Source organism: Lates calcarifer, linkage group LG15, assembly GCF_001640805.2.
Source record: "Lates calcarifer isolate ASB-BC8 linkage group LG15, TLL_Latcal_v3, whole genome shotgun sequence".
In the NCBI taxonomy this organism is placed as follows: Eukaryota; Metazoa; Chordata; class Actinopteri; family Centropomidae; genus Lates; species Lates calcarifer.
Genome location: NC_066847.1, coordinates 18,127,846 through 18,147,078, shown reverse-complemented (window position 1 = coordinate 18,147,078; position 19,233 = coordinate 18,127,846). Strand labels below are relative to the sequence as shown.

Below are 19,233 nucleotides of genomic sequence, written 5' to 3'. Positions count from 1 at the left end.
TCATCTGAAAAAATAGGGCCAGACTGGTGACAATGTTTCTGTACCAGATCCTTATATCTGACATGCTGTGGAATACACCCAGGGGTCCTCTGACCTTCTCTGCTGCCCCAGATATGACAAGTAAACTGACTTTCCCCCATCCAGCAAACAGTCAGTGTCACCTTGGCCAGGTACACAGAGGGAGGACTGCTATTCTAGTCTACAAAGATCACCCACTCTCATAACCTCCCATGGATTTGATTAATGAGGACATTTGAGGAAATCAGTTCACTCGCTCTCTATCTTTTATTCAGATACACTCATACAAGCTGCTATTTAGTCACTTTCCCCCTCACTACTTACTATTTTGTACTGAATTAGCTTACATTTGTATTTATTTGTTAACACACTATGTAACATTCAGCGTTTCTTATCTAGAATCGGGGGGCACCAGGGCTGACACCGCTACAGACTTTTTTCTAGGTCATGTTTTGCTGCACGTCGTGTCAAGTCAGAGACAGACACATCAAAAACAGCTGATTTTCAAAATAAAAGCTTTGTCGTTTTGATAAGTATTGATAGACACCACAATCTATCTGACTTGACTTTCATTTGAAGTCAGTTATACAGTCGGTATGAAACAGGTCCATCCATCCACTATCTATACCGCGTATCCGTTAAGGGTCAAAAGCAGGTCTGTTTTTCATGAATCTGAATATATACAGACAGCTAGGCTGCATGCATTTAAATGGAATCTGAATTCATGGTCCTCTGAGGCGCAGGTCTGTTAATTTGATTCATTCACTTATTTCTTTAATCCCGCTAATAAATCATGTTTGATTTTCCACATATGTCATCTAAGCGGTCGTTAATACAATTGTTATCTCCATATATTTTTGTCCGTAGCAAAGGAAGGTGCGCTACTTTGCTCGACCTGAATATGAGTGCTTTTGTTCAGTTATATTAACGAATAAACTTCGTGTTATTTTATTTTATTTTATTTTTTACCGACAACATTTCCGGTCATATCACGGCTAACTTGGCTCTCTTCATACAGTCGCTGTCATTATGGCCATGTGTTTCCATGTCTTTGCGGCGTTTCTCTGAGCGCTTCCGAAGTTCCGAGGTACCCTGGATGGCTTTGTGTTAACTCTGCTGGTAGTTTTGTTCACTTTCGTTGACATGGAACCTCCGGACTTTGAAGCCATGAACTTCACGGTGGAGCAGGTGGTGTCGGTGTACCCGTTATGTGAGGAATGGAGAGACGGCGCGGAGGGCTCCGTGTTCCACCTCGCCAACATCTTCCTCTTCCTCGGCTTCATGGGGGGCAGCGGATTTTATGGACTCCTCTACCTGTTCACCTTTTTGACTCTTGGCTTCTTCTGCTCCACTCTCTGGGCATGGTCGGACTCCTGCACCACAGACTCTTTCCTGTGGAGTTTCGCCCTCTTCGGCGTGTGTTTGGGACAAGTCCTGCATGTTGCCTACCGGCTGAGGAACGTCTCCTTCGAGAGGGAGTTCATGGAGCTGTACCACTGCATGTTTAAAAAATTAGGGGTGTCGCTCACACATTTCGGGAAGATAGTGGCCTGTTGTGACGGAGACATTCTCGCCATAGAGAAGGACCACTGCTTCGCCATAGAGGGAAAAACAGCTATTGACAAGCTGTCTGTTCTCCTGTCTGGCAGGTGACCATACCGCCCCTGATATACATACATATATATATACACACATATATTATAATGGACATGAATCTGATTGACATACACCTCACTGAAACAATGCTCTGTTCTCCTGAAATGTTCAGTTTAAAAGCTTTTTTGTCATGCATAACTGCATGCTTTTAGGTTGCCATAGAATTAAACAAGGAAGCAGTGAAAAAAGCTGAGTTCATGCTTATTCTCCAAAAGATCTTCAGAAATGGCCTGGATAAAATTATTTATACACCCTAGAGGTGATGAACAGGTGGGTTGTAGTGCTATTACAAGCAGACTGTATTCTTGAATTAGTACCACAGTTCAGTCTTATAATCCATCATATAAATGGAGAAAAGTAGTCATTGTGCTGTATGGTGTATATATATGTGCACCACACTGACACTGACAAGAGAAAGAAAAGAAGAGAGTCTGAAGCAAAACATACGGCCCAGAGAAGAGAGAGAGAGAGTCAGGTCATTATTCTATTTCTTTAATAGAATAATGACCTGTAACATACACCTAAAAACCATTCCTAAGAGGCCTGCTATGAGTCCTGATCTTAATCCAGTTGAAGATCCATGGAGAGACCTCAGAGGACTGGAGCAGTTTGCTCAAGAAGAGTTTGCCAAACTACCAGTGGAGAAGTGCAGTGTCATTAAGAGCTACAAAAAGCACTTGATTGCAGTGATTGCCTCAAAACAGTGTTATTCATTATTTAAAATAATGTTACAAAAATATAAATCAGTGTGTCTTTTAAAATTAAACATGCAATAGAGGTTACAGTGGTTACAGTTACTTCAACTTTATTACTATATGAGAATGGTGAGTTTTCTTTTTTAAGAGGAAGTAGGAGTAGTAATAGTTTTAGCTTCATCTCTACCTGTTAACTTCCCTCTAATAAATCTCTATTAACAGCAGAAGCAGAGATATCAACTGGCATAAGGCATACAGTGTGTGTGCATTGGAGAGGTGGATTTTGGAAGAAAATCACTCAGCACATTGAACACAATGAAATGGTGTCCTGTTCACCTGGGACATCTGTTTTGATACAGTATCACATCATCAGTTTAGCAGCAGTTTTTGTGTCCTGCATGATTTAATGTTGACATAATGTTTCCCACTATAAAGTTAGAATCAATTTTCTATCCATTCTCTTACAGAGTCCGTGTGACAGTCAATGGAGAGTTTCTGCATTATATTTACCCTTTCCAGTTTCTGGATTCACCTGAGTGGGATTCTCTCAGACCATCAGAGGAGGGAGTCTTTCAGGTTCTTTTTAAATCATACATGTGTAAAAATATGTCGTTACAATAGATGTAAACAAATATATTGGCATTAATACCTCAGAAATGTCAATTTACTAAATGTGTCAGAATCACTCAAGCAATTCTTAGGTCCACAAATCTTCATTACTCTGACAAACATGTCCTATACTATATCAGTTACCTGTTTTATATCCTAACTAATTAACGTGCGCACATGAATAGCAGCTTGTATCCTTTCAGCCTCGTCACTCTGTTAAATGCTTTATCCTCCACAGGTGACCCTACATGCTGATAGCCCCTGCCGATACGTGGCATGGAGGAGGAAGAAACTCTATCTGCTTTTTGCTAAGCATCGCTACATAGCCAAGATCTTTGCCCTGGTTGTGCGCAATGATATTGCAGAGAAGCTGTACTCCCTTAATGACAAGGCTTTCAATAGGTCCGGGCACCGCTATGATCTTCGCTTACCAAGTTACTGCCACATGCCAGGGACAGAATTAGAAAAGGCAGATGTCCTCCTTCAAGTGGGCAGGGTGCAGGGTGGAAGGACTGCCTGAAAACACGCACAAACACACACACATACACACACACACACACACACACACACACTGCTCCAGGCCCCAAACACTTAGAAGAAACTCACCGTGTGTAGGCACGTAATGTAAAAATAGTGTCATTCAGGAAGGGCAAAGCGTGCCTGTTCCATGTAGGGTAAGTGAGTTTCAAGTTAAATTATCTCAGATCTGCCCATATCACCAGATCTCAATATGCAGATTAGGTAGATGGAGCTGCTAACAAGACCAATGTGACATGAAATACACCATCCCACTGCTGTGTTCTGTGCAAGACTCAGTTTTCACATAACCACAACAAATAATACATTATTTGAAAGCTCTAAGTCCGATTTCACTGTCACTTCAACAGCTGTTGACCAAAGAAGGCCCAAAACATAGGCAAGGCAAAAAAAACAACAACAAAAAAAAAAAACAAGCCAATATCCAATACCAAAATCCAATGTGTGCTTGGGAACCTTGAATGCAGTAGCATTTTTTTTGTAGGCTTTGTAGCCTTATACTTATTAACTTTTTTTTTTAGAGAAACATTAATGCATGGTTTAATTCAAAGTAGCTACTTTGTTGAATGTGTATGTATGTTATGAATGTATAAAGTGAAATAAATAGGCAGCTGCATATACTACTATGAATGTAACATTGTGCAAATGAAGATGTGAATAGGCTAATGATGTATGTATTTTCCTGTAAAAATTTTCCTCTGTTATAACTTGTTTTGATACTTTAAACTACATCTATCGGTGGTTAGAGTTTCTCGGTTGTCATGGACATGGCTCAGTAGGTGTGTCTTGAGTTACATTTATATTTGTTATTATATCATTATATCATCAGCTGTTATAATAGTTAAAATGTGTGAATACATATTACATATATATATTACGAGCAGTTAGAATAACATTTTCCTATTTTAGTGTGGATTTTATATGCAAAATCATTGTGTATGCTTCTGAATAAAATATTGCAGAGAATATGAAAAGATCAAGAGGGTTAATTCACTTTCTTTCTTTTATACAAATATGAGTAAATTATATATATATATATGTGTGTGTATGTATGTATAGCATATACAGTATATATAAACAACCGTATTGTAAATAACGGGTGTAATCTGCGCTCCGTCTCCTCCTGTCGGAGATCTCAGACACTGCAGGAGCACGGCCCTCGTCTCCTTGCCTATTTTAGTCTCCCACTGTCAGCTCTGTGGAATGTGGGACGCACATTGTGCAGCCACTGATTTAAGGGTCCAGCCTGTAGTCACCAGCAGTGTCCCAAGTGTTCCATCGAAATCATTCCTCCTCTGCTGTACAGACTCGCATTTCAGTGGCAGCTGCCGAATTGGTAAGTAACGAGGCGTTTGTCTTTTGGTACTTAGACTTCCAATTAGAAAGTTGTGACCCAGTTATAATCGGTAGGTTGAACGTTCGACCACAGCAATTTTTACACGAGACGGAAAAACTATAGCAGCAGATACTGTTTTTTTTTTATTTAATTTATGTTCGGGAGGTTTCAAAAAAGAAAAAAAAAACTTGTTTCTCAACAAAAGGTTAATATTATTTTGCGCTTTTACGTGTAAATCTGTTGAGTAGAACAGATACAGTCGAATGTTTATAAAGAAGCGTCCACCAGGGGCGATCCTAGGATTTGGACCTTCGGGGGGGGGCTCAAGTCCCGTAATTATATATATTATATATATATATATATATATATATATATATATATATATATATATATATATATATGTATATATATGTGTGTGTGTGTGTGTGTGTGTGTGTGTGTGTGTGTGTGTGTGTGAATATGTTGTTTGCCAAATTATTCAACCCCATTCACTTTAGCTAACCTCAGTTCAGTTGATAAAGAAACCAGTGACATCGGAAAAATACTGACATTGTAAAAAAAAAAAAAGTCACTGAAAGCAGACAAATTGGACAAAAAAATCTGCAGGTTGTCACTGAAAAAGACACCGTTATACAAAAGATATTATCATAACGTAATTTCACATCTTAATGTCACTGGTCTAGCTCCATGCTTGGTCAATATCTAGTCTATCTAGTCGCTGGCATTCGCAAGCTGAAGAAATACTGACATAAGTGAAATATTTGCATGCCATAAAACATTGCATTTCTGTTATTTATCCTAATCCAGCCCTGGCATAAAAGTACAAAACACTGTATTTGACGCAGTAGTTCACCTGCATTCTAGCAGAGTAGCATGGGGGCACAGGTAGCAAGGGTAGCAGGTGCTTTCCCTGTCCCTTAGTGCATCAAATTACACACTGGTGACATACCTTTTTGCCGACCAAAAACAATGTACAAACTTAGAAACACATTAGCTATCATATTACATTACATTTCCATGCCATTTGACTAGAAATACACAACTGCTGGTGAACGTTGTAGACCTATTTATTGCTGAACAGCCAGATATATCTTGGTGAAGACCAAACCAGAGCTAAAAGTAGAATGAATATTGGACTTAAATCATCAGGTTGACACCACAATTCCAAATTAAGCAATATTAACCAAGAAGGTGTGCTTTAACGTCATTTGAGCACGACAGCATCACTGAAGTGCTCAAATGACGTTAAAGCACACCCTCGAGTTTAATATTGTGATTATACAACTATTACCAACAAAGTAAAATGTATAATCAAAATCTGTTCATGTTGAGGAGCTATTTGCTTTCAAAATGAAAAGGTTTTGGCGAGTGTTTTTCCCGTTTCCATGGAAATACATGGGGTCTGACTATTATCTGGAACACAATCAGTCACGTCAGTGGACTCCTATATGTAATGGAACCAGTACCACTACGGCAAATAATCAGACCCTTAGTAACGACCGAGCAACAGAAAGAAATGATTTTCTAGTCCCAGATGAGTGAACTCTGAGCTGACGTTAATGCTTTATTGAGGTCTTGGAATTGACTAAATCAACAGCCTACTGCACAAATAAATGTTACTTTTATCAACCACGTTATAACAAAGATGCTGCATTTATTTACTCACACAGATGTAGCTTCTGCAACCGTAAACTTTTACATGAATTTTAAGTTATAGCGCCATGTCACCGGCGAATTGCTCCTCAACGTGAACAGATTTTGATTAGACATTTTGCTTTGTTGGTAATAGTTGTATAATCGCAATATTAAACTCGAGGGTGTGCTTTAACGTTATTTGAGCACAACAGTGATGCGGTCAGGACCGAGGCAGTTAATATTGCTTAAATCAGATTGCTTGGTCGGAACTACTTGTTGTATAAAGAATGATAATGTTGCTCCAGCTGCTGAATATGTGAAGATACAATTGCTTACTAACATGGTTGCTGTAACACCTTCAAAGGTGATAAAATGTCTGATGTGGTGTTTTGTCTTGTTTTGCTGCCCCCAAGCTGCCAAAAACTATAAACCCAAACCAACAAACAATGAATGCTGCATTATGTCATGTAAAACAGGAAACATATCAAGTTGAAAGAACTTGATATGTTGCAGGATAAGCACATACCACTGCCTTTCAAACATCTTAACATCTTTGCTAACAGCATGTTACCTATAAGCTCTGGACATCTCAGTCAATTGCCTTTTCCTCTCTCCTTGCCCTAGTTTTGAAGGTGAACCTGCTGCAGGATGTCCTCTACCTCAGAGCTCCCCCTCTACACCACACTCCCCTCCCTCATCTCATCCACTCCAGGAATTCCAGCTGTGCCCAATGCTACCTCGTGCCAGGAGTGGGAGCAGGCCCACCACCTCCTCTTCCATCTGGGGAACCTGTCCCTGCTGCTTGGTCTGGTTATTCCAACCACCCTGGGTCTGCACATGATCCTCCTGCGCCTTCTTCTGATGACAGGTCAGTCCACAGTGCCCTCTGCTGATGGCACTCCTCCGGTTGCATTCCTGTAGCTGGGAGTATTGGAGAATACTAATGACATCCTCAGTGGATGTTTTTGCAGTTATCAGAACTGCCTTGTGCATTAAAGAATCACTAAATTATTACCACAAGCTTGTTGAGGATTTTGTTTTGTTACCACTTGAAAAATTAGGATTTTTAAAAAGCTGTTCTGCACAAACAGGGATCTCTTCAACAGAGCTGGGGCCTTAAAAGGCTCTGATAAATGCAGATAAAGGAAGGAGAGAATGGCAGATGGAAAAAGCACTTTCAACATGTTTACCTTTTACTGGGAGAGAGAGTGGAGACAGGAAGCAGCAGGATTTATGGGAAATGTGGCAGTAATTTTGACAGTTCATTTATTTGTATTGCCCTTGGCACAAGCTAGTCTCAGACGGTTTTACAGAGAAATACAAACAGATAAAATAAATTAAGAGCTGCAGTTTTCAGTCTTGTAAGGTAACTTTAAAATATCTCGGGTATCTTTTATTATTAAAGACCAGATGAAATTTACAATTAGATAAATCAGTGAATTCATCTGTTAAGTAAGTAACTGTTTATATTAATTAAATCAAAAAATAAATACTTTTTAAGCTGCAGTTGAATGAAATATTTTTAGACCTAGTATGTCTAACTATTGCAACGTTTAAACCAATCTTCAGCTTCAAAATATCCACATAATTTTCCCTCCTCATGATGCTATGTATGTTGTGAAGTGCAGTCCCTGCAGCAAAACATCCCCATAACATGATACTGCCATCCCCTTGCTTCATTGTTCGGATGGGGTTCCTCAGCTTGCTAGCCTCATCCTTTTCCTCCAAACATAGATCTGTTTCAAGCCATCAGCAATTCTCTGTACAAAAAATAGGGTCCAAGGCCACTATGGAGGTAAGGTATGTTACATTTTTGTGTTATTTGGCACAGATTGCCTATGTGTTATGCTATTTTTGAAATTCTGACATATGTTTTAAATAGCCATGGTGAGGGGGCTGGAATCTGTTGTCTTTTATGATCCAGCAGTCTGCTGGTTTTTGGGAAATTCACATTAACTCCCTGCTGCTACGATCTGCTGCACTTGTGTGAATTCTTTTGTTGCCTAACTGTCAGTTGCCCTGACACTATTTTTACCACTATTAAAACCTACAGCCATATAATGGCCTACATTTAAACAATGAAAAACACGATATACACAAATGTTAAGATCCAACAGATGTATTTAATTAAAAATAGTAAACACAACTAAACTTCTTGATGGATGTCTGCTTTGACATGTTGGAGTCATGGTAACTGCTAACATGCTTAATCAAGCCTAGTCACATCACCAAACAGTCACATGACACTGGTACTTTTACTTATGATAAGGATTGAAATACTTCCTTCACCACTGAAAGTTATACAATAATAGAAACAAAAGCAACACATAAACAAAACCAGTCTAGGCAGCAGTATCCCAGCAACTCCTGTGTTCTGCTCAGTACAATGTAGTCTGGTAACAATATTTGCCAATGGCAAAATAATCCTTCTCTTTGATAAAAAGGTATATGTCTGTCTGACAACATTATGAACAGGATTCCTACTACACATATATTAAAAATCTGAATCAGTGTCAAAAATAAGCACTTTAGTGGATGTACTTTGACGTGGATGTTTGTACCTGTTGTGTGTGGTTGCTGGTTACACTGTTCTTCACAGATTCCTAAAAGCCCTTTGCACCCAAAACATGGGAAAATAAGGCCTAGGTTAAAAAACACTGGAGTTATCTTGAGTTGTCTTAGCAACATATTTTAAGCAGTCATGGCCAACTGGCAAACTAACATGCTGGCTAACTTAAACTCTGATGATGATGTCTTTATGAATGAATATTAAACCAGACAGAAGTATTGAACTGTGAATTTAGAGTTAAAATTTTTGAATCAAGTCTGAACACTCTATAGGTTCTCCTAAATCCACTAATCTCTCAGCATCTGTGTCTTTCACCCTGACAGGATGTAGTCTCCTCATCACATGGGCAACTCTGTACAGGTGTAACCTTGATGTGATGGTTTGGAACGTGGTTTTTCTGGTGGTCAACTTCATGCACTTCTTCTTCCTCCTGTACAAGCGAAGGCCAGTGAGTTCTACATCACCATCCTCTCATTCACATTCTAACAGTAACTTTACATTCAGGCCATTCAAACATTTTACCAGATTGAAATACAGACCCAAGCACTGGGGAAACAGTGTGTTTATTTATGCTGAGGCTTTTTTCCTTCACTCTCAGCAGCATACCCTCCTGGGTTCAGTCCTGCTTTATTTTAATAAGATGCAGGTTTTATCAACTCCAGGTGCCACTGGGGGATTCTGTTAAGTTTGGGGCCTCTAGCCAACTGGCAGAATCAGACCAGGACTCTTCATAATGAGACAGGAGACCTGTCCTCTGTTGCTGCTCTTTTACTAATGACCAACTCTTTGAATGTTATTTCACAAAAAACACAGCAGCATTACTGAAGTTTGCTTTTGTGTTAGATTTTCGTTGTTTTCATGTTAAGGTTGTATTTCTGCTGTGTCAGATTAAGATTGACAGGGAGCTGCGGTCAGTCTACAAGCGGATGTTTGAGCCCCTCCATGTGCAGGAGGCTCTGTTTCAGAGGCTCACAGGACAATTCTGCACCATCCAGACACTGAAGAAAGGCCAGGCCTATGCTGCTGAGGATAAGACCTCTGTGGATGAACGCCTCAGCATTCTCCTCAAAGGAAAGTATGTGCTATTTGTTTGACTCCAGGTATAGCTGTTGTTGTGAGTGTTGTAGTGATTGATACAAATTGTAGAAATGACAAATACTGCACTGGCTGTATTGAGACAAGTTTAACCTGAATGGATTTTAAGTGGAGGTTTTCACTGGAATGAAGTGCACGTGGAATATCTTCTTTTCTTTTTTTTTATTACTGTTATTAGCATTGTGGTTTGGTGCTGAAATTAATAGAAGTTGAATCAATAAGACAACCTACAGATTAATAATTTTGTTGACCCAGCTGCTCCAGTGCAGAGAATTACTTATTTAATACTTATTTCCTTTTGTGTATTGTATGTAATTTTAAATTAAATATCTGTAAGGTTTTTTTTTTTTGTTTTTTTTTGTATTTCATAAGCTTCTCTAATAACATTACAAATATACTCTTATAGTTTGTTATGGTTCCCAGTGAGTATGCCTCTAAAACAATCTTTCTGTAATTTGCTAGCATAATAGCAGAAATATTGAAAATAAGAGCAAAAACAATAACTACTTACTAATTTGATCTATCATTCTGACTAGCTCTATGTATAATGTATCCTAATATCTAAGAGCAACCAAAAATCATCTCAGCAGAAAAAAAAAATACATGAATTTTGGATTTTGAATAATTTAGAGAGAAATGTTGGGAGTTTTTGAACAATTTCCAGAATAACTTTAGGACTTTTTGAGTAATTTTGATGATGCATTTGTGACTTTTAGATTAATTCTGAAAGTGCATTTGGAACTATTTGAATAATAGTAGGAATTAGTGGTAGGAAATAGGAAATAGTAATATTAAATCTGAGTGTGAATTGGGAAATTTTTGTATCATCTTGACAGTTTGAGTCATTCTGAGAGTCTAGTGGACATTAGAAGAACTGGAATTTCAAGGAATTTAGTCATTTGGCTTCACCAGTCAGCGCAAGTGGCTGCCTCCTTTTTTTAACACAATGATGATTTATGGCTTAAAAACAATTTGCATTTTTGTTTTTAAGATAGTTTTGACTTTGAAGTTTCTCTGTGACAGGATGAAGGTATCATACAGAGGCCATTTCCTCCACAACATCTATACCAATTCATTCATTGATTCCCCAGAGTTCAGATCCACTGAGATGCACAGAGGAGAAAAGTTCCAGGTAATGCAAAAATCAAATACATAAACAAATTGAACAAACCACATTAGTGCCATCATCACTTGGTTGAGTAAAAAAAAGACAAAAAAAAAACAAAAAAAAAAAACATATGAATTCCCAACTGCCTCTCCATCTACACTTAGCTTTGATGACTGCAAAAAAGTTTCAAGAAAGTAAAAATGCCTTGTTTCTGGGAAGTAAGTCTAACATAGTCATGTTAAAATAAACCATTCATAGCCGAATGGTTAGGGTGCATACCATGTGGGCCCTAGTGGTCTGAGCAGGCGCACCCTGGTTTGACTCCTGATCTGGCCGGACCTTTACTGCCTGTCATTCCCCCACTGTCTCCCGGTTTCCTCTCTCTCTCTCACTGTCCTGTAAATAAAGGCAAAAAATACTTAAAAGAAAAATGTCAAGCATGTAGTATTCTAATTTTATGAAACTATGTGTAACTAATTTCTTAGTAAGACTCCAGCAAATATTAAGGTAGATTTAATCTATAACAAGCTACAACAATGGTTTTAAGTTGAATGGTTTTTAGTTTTAATTGTTGAGAAAGTCCATTTGCATAACGTCTCAATTTAAAAATCTTTTGAAATGACACCGAGTAAAGTTTGTCAATTTTTATTCATTGCCAGTGAGTGTGAGTGCTGTCAGACTCCACAGTCATTATAGTGGAGAATACAGCCTGTTGGTTCACATTTCATATTACTACTATTGTGGACAAGAGAATGACAGTCTCGTCTGCACGCACAGCAAAATACAAATGACCATGGTAAGCAAAACTGTATGGCTCACATACATGACAAAAATTGAAAAACAGTTTTACGTGAGCCTTGAGTGACTTTGGAGAAAGAGGTTTTCCTTATCCCTAACAGTGGAGTCAGTGATATCAAATACTTTTCAATGAAGCTGCTATGTTTCTATGTTGTGTTTTTCCTTGTTTTAAGAGAAAATGCTACAAAGTCACTTTTATTATGATGTTTTTTATGAAGAAATTGTGTCTTATTGTTTTTTTTGTTGTTGTTGTTTGTTTGTTTTGTTTTTTGCTTATTATTAATCTTAGATTGGTGCACTGGTATGCTGCAAAAACAGCCCTACTAGGAAGATACAGAATATTCTTAAATGATTTCAAATGATCTTAGGGTAAGCCGGATTTGCTTGGCTAGAATTCTTAAAACTAGCATAAAAGTCTAGTTACCGAGAGACTGTAATGAGACTTAAAACTAAACAAAAGTGGCATTAATGTCTTCACTGCAGCAGCTCCGGCTCTTTGCAGCATGTCATCCCCAATCTCTGGCTAAACTTTTATGCTAGTTGAATGAATTCTAAGCTAAGCTTACCCCATTGGCAGATTTTTTTCGCTCAATATGCAGTTCAATTCAGTTTTATTTATATAGCACCAAATGACAACAAAAGTCATCTCGAGGCACTTTCTTTTAGAGCACGTCTAGACCATACTCTTTAGATTATTATAATTAAATAGAGAGACCCAACAGATCCCACTGTTTGGATCTGTACAACTGATTATATTTAATAATATTTTGCTTCTCTCTAGTAGGGGTGTTTTTGCAGTGCAGAGCCCCTCTGTTTCACAGATCTTAATTTCTTGAAAAACAAATTTGTTATTATGTTTGATTGACAGGTGACCATTGTGGCAGAGGAGAACTGTAAGTTCTTGTGTTGGTCTCGAGAGAGGCTCACCTACTTCCTGGAGTCAGACTCTTTCCTCAATGAGGTGTTTAGATACCTCATTGGCAAAGATATCACCAATAAACTGTACTCTCTGAATGACCCCACACTCAGTGACAAGGTGGGTCTGTTGTCAGATTATAATTTTATTTTATTTCATTTTTATTTTAGTGGCACAAATGCTGGAGGTATTAACACTTGAGTATCATACTGTACCATAGCTACTACAATTGTTTTTGTATGGATGGTGTTGATGATGATGTTGGTGGTTAATGCGTCCCAGGCGGTGAAGAAGATGGATCGTCAACCCAGTCTGTGCTCTCAGCTGTCTATGATGCAGATGAGGAACAGCATGGCAAGCACCAACGACACCGATGATGTTCTTAACCAGATCCTACGAGGAGGATCTGCTGGATCATCGCTCCGTAAGTCACATTTTTTTTCCAATTTTCGATTTTTGATTTCAGTTTTTTCTGGTGGTATATCATAAATATAGTGTATTATTATAGGTTCAATTCATTCATCCATAAAAACAAAATGAAACCATGGCTGTATTTCAATAGTCAAAATAATCTTTTTTCCTTGACCGCAATGGAAATGTCTTAAGGTTAAGAATAGATGTAAAGGAGAGTTGATAAGGACCTAGAAAGACAAAAGCGGGATTTAGAGAATCATTAGGTGTTTTTTAAACCAACTTTATTTATAAAACACAGAAGTTAATGTCAGTGACAAACTCAGTGCTGCAGGCTACAGTTCAATAAGGTTTTCTCTCCAACACAGAATCACAGCTCCCAAAGAAAGGAGCTTGCCATTTATACACAGGGAACATTTAACCATCAATTACTCACGGGAAGTAACAGCAAAATAGATATTGTTGAAAATAAAAATCAAAACAAATAATGTTTGTTGCATATTTTAACACCACAAAACTGAATAAACGCAAAATAGTCCAAAAAGAAAAGTTTTCCAACATGATCACCACCATGATTTACTGTATACTTGTGACTGCCATCACCATAAAAGTGTATGTTTGCATCAAGCAAAATAATGTAAAAATTTAAAAGAAAAAAACTTCTGTGTCTAATAGTGATAAATGTAACTTAAAAACAAAAATGATTAAATACAACTAAGTGGTCTTTGAAAAATGACACTGTGCTTACACCTCACAGAATCCTTTTAATCTTAATCTTTTAATATTTTAAAGATCTCTTCTTGGAATTTTATAGAGTTACCAAGCTTCACCGTTAGCTAAATACCTGTGGCAGGGTGCTTCTCTAACTAACAGTGTCACTAATAGAAATATATTCATCACCAGTAATTATAATATATGAATCTCCATCCATTAACTATACTGGTTGTCCTTTGAGGGTTGCAGGGGTAGAGGCCGGAGCCTCAGTTACTCTTTAAAGTGAATTGATTTTGGTATATGGATCGAGGCTGTTATAACTGTTGTGTCCTTTGAAACGTGTGACCACTGCTTTTGGCTGCCGAGCCAAGATCATGCATTTTTCATCCCTGAGTGAATATATGCTATTTATACATTAAACACCTAGCTGTATTATCCATATTATCCTATGATATTATCTTTAGAAAAATCACCTGGCACCAAGACTTCAATGATGAAGCCCATAGAAGAAGGCATGGAGGATGACGTTTTCAAAGAATCTGCCCCCTCCAAGTCTCACCATAAGCCCAACACTTCCACTGAGGAAGTGTAGCCAGCAGGGGAAGAATACACATCATCAATCACTGCATATTATATAGGTGTGTTTAGCATGGCATGGTTGAAATGTCAAATATATATTTGCGGTTATTTAGAAATAGTGTCTCCATTGCATTGTTTGTCCACCATAGAGCACTGGTATGTTCATTTTAATACTGTAAAATGTCAGTACATGTCACAGTCCTTTAAAAAACAACCTTGTCAAAAGTAAATGTGTTTATGTAAACTAACAATATTAGTCAATATATCATTAAAAGATTTATTTAAGCTGAATTAGTTGATTTGAACTGATATACTACACTACTCCATGTTGCATATTTGTAAACTACTGCCCATCCAACAGACAAAAAGCAACATTATCAATTATCATCATGAAGTGGTGTTCCTTTTAATCAGATGCATAATAATATTCTTATATTCACTCTCCTTTTAGCTTTGGTTCAAGTCCGACACCTGGAAAAAAGTATCTGGCTTTTCAGAATTATGGAACTGAACCAAAACAGTAAGGCTGCATTCACAACAAAAGAAAAACCCTGGTGCAGCAAATCAAACAGCACCCTTTTGAAGGAACCTGCCCATGGTGCCACCCCCTACTGCATTAACACACATTTCCTATTAAAGTGAATGAGAGGAGCTACAGTTCTTCTGGCAGAGTAAATGCTGGTATGAATGTGGCGATAAACTGAGGCCTAGAAAATCAAAACACTGAACACTAACAAATGAATTTTGATGTGATGTGCAACTTTATTGATTCTCTCACATCTAAAAAGGCCAATGTTACAGAAGTTATGGGTATGTTCTTGAATGATCACAGTACAGCACAGTACATGTCATAATCATCAATGAGACCATGAATGCATGAGGGCTGTCACATACATTGGGTCTCAAGTAATCTGGTACATATATGGACCAGACTCATGTAACCTTTTCAGTTTTCAGTATATTATTAAAAACAACAAACAAAATATGTTTTTGTCATTTCTGAAATGTATTTTTATTTATGGATTTATAGACAGATAAAACATGTCTTTCAAAATTCATTCATATTTCTCAGTGTAGACTGTTATATTACGTCTTTATACTGTCTTATTTTACACACGGTCTGCTGCTTCTCATAGACTGGCACATACCAAACTGAAGTCAGTCAGTACAGTAATGTCATCACAGTTACTCACTGGTGGTTATTGCACCATGGTTATTTTGCAAATGTGCACTGTTCCTGTTTTGTAGTCAATTGCAGATGGACTCTGTGTCTGTATTTTATCATAGCGAGATAAGGGCCATAATGAGGCCTAAAGGAAATAACAGCAGTACCCTAAGACCAGCACACCATGGAATAAAGAACTTAAGAGTCCTGCACACCCTCAGTCACCAGTGACCTGATCTTTAACATTAGAGAGGAAGAAAGATTTATTTTTTTTTACCAGAATATTGTAGTTTTAGGAATACCAGGGAGTTTAAGTCCATTTAAAAAAATGAATGAATTAGACAGGGTGGAATGTAGTCCCTAGTAGAGTTGCCAAATAAAATAGATTCTCAGATACTAATCGATACTAAAAATAGTATCAGATTAGATATTTATTTGCAACAGTATTGATACCAACAGTGTCGTCTTCGCCTCCTCCAGTTGACACACAATTTCACACAGCACTGCTGCAGACAGGCAGGCATTTATGTGGACGTTAACGTTACCAGTCCTGTCCGTCTGTAACGTCAATAAACTGTGCTAATTAAACAGAAATATATGTGTCTGAAAAGTGTTTTGTCCCAGGCTGAAGGTGAGAAAAGTCGACCAGCAAATAAACAGCCTTTCTTAATAATTCTATTTGATCAGCAATGAAAATATAGTGCCAAGTTCCCAGAGGCACAGAAACTAAACAGAGTACATCTGTATGGACAACCTAACCTCTCAGACAACTTAAAAAATATTGTTGTCATTGGTACTGGTTTGTATTTAAATGTTTTGCACTACCTCAGACAGCCTAAAATAATTGTTGTCATTGTTCCTGGTTAGGGCCAGAGCACGAAGCGTGCAGAGGCCCTGTTGGAATCGCTCCAACTATTATTATTCCCATAGCCCAACAGTTGCCTTTTTGAGGGCCTAAACATGCTCAAAAACTCACAAAACTTTGCACGTCAGTTTACGTATTTTATGGGTCTCGTGCACAGGCACTGCAAAATGGTGCCCCCCAGAAATTTTCAAAACCCCCTTGCCATTGGGCTTACTTGGTCGTAGGTGGACAAAAATGCAACACATATGTAATATACCAAAATGTACAAAAAAGACTGTTGATGGCCTCATGGCCTCAGACTCATAGGAAGTCAGCCATTTTGATTTTATTTTGAAAATTTTGCTCATTTTTGCCATTTGGGGATGTTGTATTTGATCAAACTCCTCCTACAGATTTTTTTATATCAACCTCAAACTTGGTCAGGATACTCTCAAGGCCTTTGTGATTAAAAGTTATTGAAAGATTGTTTTGACGTCAAAGGGTGTGGCCGTGGCGGTACCTCAAATGTATCACCATGAAACACGAAGTTGCATTTAACTTGCTATACTTTGTCCAATCTGCCTCAAATTTCACAGATGTGATAATGGTTCCGGCCTGAACACACGCATATGTCAACATTCATATAAAACGAAAAGGCATGTTTTGTACTTGATCTGCTGTTACTAGCAGGTTGACTTGATCCAGGCCTTCATGATGCCTGATGAGTGATAAGACATAGGGTAAACATAGGCTCCTCTGATTTCTCAGTGGTCTGAATTTTGGCACTTTATCAGTGCCATACTGGGATAATTTGTGAATTCATCAAAAAGAGTGACAACATTCATGTGATATTATTTATTTGATCTAATGTTTATAAAACTATTGATTAGTGCTGATTTAAATTCTCAAATTTCAATATCAGAATTGGTCTTAAAGATTCTGTATCAGTCCGGTATGGGCAGAAATATGTGACACTAGAAACTGGAACCTTACAAAAATCCACATTTCACAAACATATTTCACTGATCATATTGTACAGTCCTGTGATCCTGGACTGATAACTCCCAAAAGAGAATGATATCAAGTCTTTAATTTGTTTCTGGAAAACATAACTGGTCACTTTCTGCTTTTGTATGATATGAGCATTGATGCAAATCAGTTTGTATTTTTGATTACACAGACACAAGCATTTTTCTGTTTTAACTGTAAGCTCAAGTGTCACACCTTCAAACAGAATTTTTGTTAGTGATGTTTTTCTTTATTTCTCTATTTTTGTTATTTTTTTTTTTTAAACAGTGTAGTCCTTTTAGAATGTTTGAAACAAAACCAGTGCACTATGTGAGTTTATTAAACATTTGGTGTGAATTGTATTGTACTAATACTGTTTATTGTTTAATTATGTTACAGCTTTGGATTCGGTTGTACACAAGCCTTGAAACCGATTCAATTCTTTTGTCATGGGTAAAACAACATCATCATCTTGGAGGATATTTCTATTTACTTTTTAAAACAAATTACTAAGGATTCCACCAATGAATCAGTAATATATTAAATAACTAATGAGATTGTTGGTGTTGGTAGCATAATAATGGTCAAATCAGACAGCATATTTTCTCTGCAATAGAAGTCAGTCTTCTGTTACATCTGACATTTCCATTTTAACAACAACAACCGAATAAAAAAGTGTGATAGATTCTCGAATTGAGGAAGTGTTAAAGATGTATCATTAAAACCTACCATTGGCTGTAGACACTTAAGTACAGGGTCTGTGTGATCTCTAAACAAAATACTGGTAATTAAGTAGCAGCAATAAGATTTCTGTAAAGATCATTTCTTCATGTAAATTACATCAGCTTTATAGATGAAAAGGAAGCTTTTGCATTAATTTATAGTCATAGTAGTTTGTATACTAAGCACAATAATCAGAATACTTTTTATATTTTGTCCATTACATGTGTTCATATCTATTTTAAATGTTGTTGGGAAATTCACAGACTTTACTAATCATATAAGGCTGCAACAAATGAGTTCAGCTGAAACTTCACCTTTTGAATTATAAAATTTACACAAATTGTATTACATGATTGTCACTATTATTTATTTTTTAATCTGAGAGCATCTTTTTATTTGTTTGTTCTTTTTTAGTCACCATTTGTTGTTTTAAAATGCACCCTATAAATAAATGGCCTGGGCTGTGGGTGTTGATTGATTATTGATTTATCTATGCCTTTTTTTAAATTCATCAGTTGGTGAGTTTGTCTATGGAGTGACCAAAATAAGGACAAATGCAGACCTCAGTTAAAAGCATTTCTTCTAGCCATCATATCAGATGTCCCTTCTGAACATGCTTCCATTGTAAAACATAGGAGACTAAATCTACTACATTTGAAGTACTTCAGCATTCACCTCCTTTGTATTGGCTTCAGCACTCTGGGTGAGAAAAATCCAGTTGGGATTTTCCAAAGTTGTGTTGATCACCTGGAAAACACATATATATACACATATGTAGAAGATAAATCTAAAAAACTCTTATCAAATGCTTCACAGG

At 37.4% G+C, this 19,233-nt stretch overlaps 2 protein-coding genes across 3 annotated transcripts; both read left to right on the top strand.

Annotated features, from left to right (window-relative positions):
• The first annotated feature begins 994 nt into the window (after positions 1-994).
• Positions 995-4,495, top strand: popdc3 (popeye domain containing 3). The gene is made up of 3 exons (XM_018665613.2): positions 995-1,667; positions 2,837-2,945; positions 3,217-4,495. The coding sequence occupies exons 1-3, from the start codon at positions 1,162-1,164 to the stop codon at positions 3,496-3,498; spliced, it is 897 nt and encodes a 298-aa protein (XP_018521129.1). The 5' UTR covers positions 995-1,161; the 3' UTR covers positions 3,499-4,495.
• A 199-nt stretch (positions 4,496-4,694) lies between these two features.
• Positions 4,695-18,895, top strand: bves (blood vessel epicardial substance). 2 transcript variants are annotated; one of them, XM_018665763.2, is made up of 9 exons: positions 4,695-4,851; positions 7,111-7,354; positions 9,379-9,503; positions 9,943-10,130; positions 11,174-11,282; positions 12,925-13,092; positions 13,255-13,396; positions 14,562-14,735; positions 15,128-18,895. In XM_018665763.2, exons 2-8 carry the CDS (start codon positions 7,135-7,137, stop codon positions 14,687-14,689), a joined length of 1,080 nt encoding a protein of 359 aa, XP_018521279.1. In that variant the 5' UTR covers positions 4,695-4,851; positions 7,111-7,134; the 3' UTR covers positions 14,690-14,735; positions 15,128-18,895. The 2 variants fall into 2 exon arrangements, with proteins under 2 accessions (XP_018521279.1, XP_018521278.1); XM_018665762.2 differs by having other exon boundaries at positions 14,562-18,895.
• Positions 18,896-19,233: the final 338 nt, after the last annotated feature.